The sequence below is a fragment of the Myxine glutinosa genome, chromosome 13 (assembly GCF_964187855.1).
Source record: "Myxine glutinosa chromosome 13, kmMyxGlut1.1, whole genome shotgun sequence".
In the NCBI taxonomy this organism is placed as follows: Eukaryota; Metazoa; Chordata; class Myxini; order Myxiniformes; family Myxinidae; genus Myxine; species Myxine glutinosa.
The window spans coordinates 30,431,594-30,437,914 of NC_136273.1; the positions used below are offsets into that span (position 1 = coordinate 30,431,594).

At 43.0% G+C, this 6,321-nt stretch overlaps 1 protein-coding gene across 1 annotated transcript in view; it reads right to left on the minus strand.

The window, feature by feature from the left end:
- Window positions 1-613: 613 nt before the first annotated feature.
- LOC144888628 (uncharacterized) overlaps window positions 614-6,321 on the minus strand; it is a 7,869-nt gene continuing 2,161 nt past the window's right edge. The window contains exons 2-3 of the mRNA XM_078767239.1: window positions 1,793-6,006; window positions 614-1,358 (exon numbers count right to left, since the gene is read on the minus strand). Coding sequence (XP_078623365.1) covers window positions 2,156-4,321 — 2,166 coding nt within the window. The 5' untranslated portion in view covers window positions 4,322-6,006 and the 3' untranslated portion in view covers window positions 614-1,358; window positions 1,793-2,155. The remainder of the gene's footprint in view (window positions 1,359-1,792; window positions 6,007-6,321) is intronic.

A 6,321-nucleotide genomic window follows, 5' to 3' on the forward strand; every position in this document is an offset into this window, starting at 1 on the left:
TGAACCTTCACATTCCCACACCTTATGGTGTGCCGAGCAGATCGCACGGTGTGGATCGCGGCGTTATCCGGCGTGATTTATGGGCCTGATTAAAGTCAACTCGGTTCGGACTATACTGGGCCAATGGAGGAAAAGACGTACTCATACAGGTTTGAAAGGAAACAAAATGTACAGAGAAAAAATGGAATTGTTATTATTATTTGTGTCGTGATTCCGGTGTCATTTATAATATATTATTGTTTGTTCATAACCCTTGGTGTGGTTTCATTATTGATTTGATTGATTTCAACCAAGGATAACATATCTTTCTGCCGGGGACCCTCTCGGGATTCGGAGGTTTACCGAGACCAGTGGATATAGACACAGGGCCATAGGGTGGATATCTATTTTTTTTTTTGATTTCATGACCTGAACCTAGGGATTTGGCAAGATGGGTGTGGGCTGAAGCCTTATGACCTCCAAAACATCTTGTTTTTTTTCACAAGCGATATCGTGGTACGTTACCGAGAACCGCTGCCCCAAAACACCAGTATACACCAATTGTATGTTACATTTGAAATACCCATTTACACAGTAAAAAAAACAACACAAACTATATGATGTCATGTTCACATTGGTCTTGGCAGCAATATTTATTAATTCAGACCCCCAAAAGTAGTAAAAATGTTGTTTTAACGACTTGGTAAAATAACATGCTGTTGATGCATTTATCAGAAAGTCATGTTTTTGGACCTTAAAACCTGCATAATTTTAAATTTTTGTACAATATTTGTGATTGTTGTTGCTACTACGATCCATGGTGGTTTACCAATGCTATTTTGCAACTGTTAATAGGTCCAATAAGTGTGTAAGGGGTGATATTTTAACCCATCAAAGACAATTACGCGGCGTGCAAGCAAACCAGTGCGCATTGACGTCATGATAAACTCGAGATGGGCTGAACTATAGCCACAATTTGTCTCTTCGGCTTGGTCATGTTGAAACTTGTCCAAAACATCATACAAATAGTGCAGTTATTTCATCCTCTTCAGCATCAGAGTCTTCCTCATCTTCAGATCTGGAGTCTTTATCATCATTCTTATCATCAAAGTCAACATGGCCAGTTATGTTTGAGCAGTCGTTCCTGCCGCACTTGCACAAATCTGTGCACGGAATGTTATTCTGTAGGCAAGTGCATGTAGTTTCGTTGCTGCATCGTGTCTTCTTGCAGCTTCCAGTGCAGTTAGCAAGCTCCATCACGCTGTCTGGTGCAGGTGGATGTGTCATCCAGTCTATGGCAAGTTCCTCTTCCATCATCCATCCATAGCCATCAGGGTCGGGAATGTCAGGGATGGGCTGCAGGCTCCTCTTGTAAATTCCTGAAATATTGAAGTGATCAATAACATTAAGAATGGAGATATACATATTTCCAAAACAACATCAGAGGTATATCATTAACACTAATAACAGAACAATCATATTATTGGGAAATTCTGTGTCGAGAAACATGCGAAATCCAAAACATCCTGCTCTGACTGAGTGTGGAGCAAAAAAAACTCTGGATCATCTACATGTCATGTTATCTTAACCACTCAACTGTATAGATAGTTACTTCAATTACTCTTTCAAATAGACCTGTTAATTTTGAACATTTACAAAGCATTGTTGTGACATTCAATATTTTGTTTTCAATTCAATAAACTTTCCAAATAATCATCTTCATTGACACATGCTGCACCATATACAAGTACTCCTGTCCAAACATAAATTACAGGTGACGTTCAATATTCAAAGAAACAACCAATTAACTTACCAGCTTGGTAATTGGCTCTCTTGATGTGCTGTCTCAGGGCATCTTGGTTGGGAGGCATTGTGATCTCAGACGTTCTAGCAAGACGAAACATGTTGTACCTGGCCTCATTCACAGTAGTGATATTGTGCTGTCCATATAACTTGCAGACAAATGTCTCCAGTGCTTCCATCATGTCTGGATGTATGTCAAACCGTTCTCCAAGGTCCTTCAAGGCACCGCACAGCTCTGGATTCTTTAGTATGATGTTTAAGGCCTTCTTTTTGCCTTTGCCATAGAAGGCGCTTACACTATCACAGCCAGTAAAACAGTGTAGGCCTATCAAAGCTTGGCTGACATCATCCCCAATGCTATCGTAGATTGCTTTCAAGTCAATTGTCCTAAGGTGACTCCCTTTCCTGTGTGGAAATATAGATGTGCAGAGATTTGGGGTACTAAGGCTATGCCGATTATGAACACATCTGTATCCGGACTAACGATGATGACGTCATTGCTTGTGTGTGCTGCATGCGCGGCATGGAGGAACATCCGTGTGTCCGCCTCTTCATGCGTCGAATTTAGTGATGGCTCTTCTTTCACTTCAGCTACCTGATCTGGAGTGCTGCTTCCTGTGAAGATATGGCATTTGGTTCCATGTGCCAAGAACACTGTAATTCCTCTGAGGTATGCTGTCTTGACCTTACTCCACGTCTCAAACAAGTATTCGATTAGCGACTCCTTGTTGTCACCGTTGGAGAGGAACTTCTTCCATTGTTGAGGAAGGGACTGGCCATATATTCGCATCACTTGAGACCCTCTGGCTGCTCTCTTCTCTCGCTCGGCGTTCTTAATCGATACCTTTCGATAAGTATCGGTTACGAAATGGATCTCACTGGACTTGTTGCCCTCTGCTCCCTTGACAAGGCGCTTCAGTATTTCGTGGGCCAGATTGAGAAATGTCCTTTCCCCGGTGAGTTTGTTGATATTCAATTTCTGTATCATTGCCATACCATCCATTACATACATGCCTCCTACTGGAATATCAACCACAGGTTTCTCTGCCTGACTTTCAAGTGCATGAAGTAGGTTGGCTTTGTTGGTCTTGACGAGGCAGCCTTGCACACTTGCCAAAGGAAGAGGTAGTGAGCCAAGAGAATAGGACATTAACTCTTGAAGATCAATTTTCCGGAACTGCCCGATGACAACAAGCCTTGCTAAGAGATTTCTGTCAGCCTTCAAAGACACATCCTTTCCACGAATTTTCTTTTTCACAGCCTTAGACATGTTGGTGAATGTCTTAAGTTTCAGTTTCTTCATTGAGCCAAACAGGTCGACTGTCTCCATCTGAAGTCGTTCTTTACATAGGGTGGTGAACTCTGTTTCTCCTCTTTCATATGCTGTGTTTAGATCTTCCTGAACTTCTCTCGTAGCCACCACACCAGATGTAACATGAACCAAGTCCTCTCCATCATATTCAAATGGATTAATCATGCTGTTTGTCATCTCGATTATTTTGTCAACATCAGCTTTGTCACGTAGCATGCAACTTTGTAGTAGATCGTAGCGTGTTGAGCTGTGCTCTTCATATCTGGACTTCCCTGCCATAACCTCGCATTCCCGTGCAATTGACCCCCTCGCGTGGTGTGACCAAATCCATCGGTTAACTGTCCCCTTGCTGGTAGTGAAACCGGTCATGCCCCCCTTGGTCTTGGAATCCCTGTTTGCTGTCTGCTCAATGGTCTGGTCGCAGGCGATTTGGGCAAAAGCTTTGTCGCTTCTCTGGGTAGCGAATTCACCCTCCATAAATTTCTGATGAATGGCGGGATGGGTCTGCTGAACATCTGACATTTCCAGCCAGTATACTGGAAGGTATCTGCTATAATTAATGTGATCATAGGCAAATATCCATGGAAGCATACATCGTATGCTGGCGAGGTGAACATCCCAGTTGGCTTCTCGTGTCCCTCTAATAAATAGCAAGAGAAGCTCCACCATCTCAATGTATGAACTCCAGAAGCGAAATGTTGGTTTGGTGTCACTTGCTTCTAAGAATTTGTCAAAGGAGGTTTTGAAGTCTTTGAACTTGTCGCTGTTGAGAATGACATGGTAGTTTGGATGTGGGAAAGCTTCAGCTAAGTTTGACAAAAGTTCCTTCACTCTACCCGCCTCATGTTCTGGAATAGATTCAAAATATGCATCCAGGAGCATCTGCTGCATCGCGTCTGACATCAGCTTATGGGCTCGAACTGCCCTGTTGTAATGCTTGCCGCTGAACACTCCATTCACAGACCCCACTGCAACAATCTCTGACTCAACCAGGATGTCTTGGAGACCACCATCTCGAAATCTCTTTCCAATACAGCCAAGAAAGGACATTGCAGTGTGGAATGCCCCAAGTCGAATTACCAGTCTCTTCATGAACTGTGCATTCTTCCATCTAATGAGCTGTGCCTTGCAATAGATGGCTTGGTCAACGACAATGACGACTGCTTCCAACTGTAACTTGTCGGCGATCTGAACACTTCTCTGCAGTATTGTTAGTACTGTATTCATTTCAGTCGGAGTGGCATCAATGACAGGGAGATACCCTATCACGCTCTTTGGTGGAACTTCAACACAAGACAGTAGTTGGTTGAATCCTGTCCAAGATGGCAGAGTCCCGTCAATGTTGTACTTGGTGATGTGGTATGCTAGGTCTATCGTCTTAGGGTGCTGGAGTAATGGGAAGTACGTTGCTCAATCCAATGGAACGCTGGTTGCGAATGGAGCGGGTCCTTCTTTTTTCCCTCCATAATATGTGGCAAGGTTCACTGCAGGTGGCTGCATCGATCTCTCCCGCGTCCTCTTAACTGTAGTGACTGGTGCTGGTTGTACTACTTCATGGGATTGACTTGGTCGCTGTATTATAATCCCATTGGTATTGTGCGTTGTTCCGCGCCCAGACAATGTCTCCTCCCCGAAGTCATTATTGTCCCATACGAGTATGACATGCTTGCCCGCCTGAATGATTGATGGAAGAGCATCCTGTCCACGATGTAGTTCTTGGTTAGCCAGTGCAGTGTCATGATTTAAGACGACAGAGTTTGAGACGCAGTAACCAAACCCGTTCAGTAGGCTGATTAATTGGGCTGAACCTGAGAGATGACGTACTGTCATTGCAAGTGACAAATGTTTGGGCATCTGTTTCCTTCCCTTTGATTGGAGGTATATGATGTCCTGTGCAATTGTGAGAATTCTTCTATGTATTGTAGATTCTATCTTTACAAACTCATCAGAATCAGGTTCGTCTGACACTCCCACCATCCATGCAATAAAGTTATAGAGACAGGCAGGTACAATTGCTTCTGTGGCATTTGTTGTCAGGTGCTCAGAGGTTGGGGGCCATGGCATATTTGGCTTGATCTCATCTATTGCATTTCTCAATTGTAGTGCAGTGAAGTAGTGTTCTCTAAGGTTATTCTCAGTATACCCAGGTTGCTTTGGTGGGGTTGGTTCAGAGTCGGATGTTTGTTCTGTCTCTGTTGTGTCATAACCTGAACCATGCATGGTTTCTTGCAACACTTTCTTTTCTTCAACCAGCACTTCAGTGGAGATGTCATTAACATACACAAGGTGTCCTTGGCAGCGCATATACGGGGTTAGAAAGCATAGTTGTGGAAATGTTTTCATCAGTCTTGTCTTGAGAAAGCCACTTTTGTAGTTTGATTCTATTCCGTGTGTTGCTTTGATTTGTTTCATGAACATGTCATTAAGTCGTTTCAGTCTGTAGATTTCCTTGTTGTCTATAATAAGATCCTTGACTGTTGCACAAAATAATGTGTATGCTTCTGAGTAGTTGGAGTCTCCTTGTTGCTCTGCATTAGGTGTTGTTGCTAGCTTGCCTAAATACCGGGTATACTCCTTGTAGCAGCGACCATGGTATTTTACCTCTATCGCAACACAATCGCGGTCTTGAATTTGAAGCAGCAGGTTTGTATTGTTGTTGTCTTTAGCGGCTTGCTGCAGTCTTGGTGCCTCAATTGTTGAGCACCTTGTTAGAGGCTCTTTTCTTCGTCCCCTTTTGCCTGTATTGATTGTTCTCTCTTTCTGACAAAGGATGCATATATTAGGCAACACATATTGGGATCTGGCTGAACATTTGGGCTTGCCTAAGCTGGAGCGTAGAGCACGTTACTTGACTGGTTGTGGGCCTTTATGAACCTTGTCAATGTTGACGTTGATGTCATTGCATGTTGAAGCTGCAATAAATACACATAAAAGAAAACAATTAAAATTATGTGAGTTAAAAATGTCTAGACCTCGTCATGGTTAGCCCGACTAGATTCCCTCCCCCCCCCCACACCCCCCCCCCCCCAATCCTTCCTCAGACTTCCTTTTAAAAATTTATTTGTTTCACCTCGGCCCTACCTCCTTGCATAAATATTGGACAGTTCCTTCAATTCAAAATCGTTCAAGACTGCACACAAAATCATTTTACATATACCTCACAAAAAAAAAAATCAAACTAAGTTTTGAAGCATTGTCATGATTTATTATTCAAGTTATTCAACCTA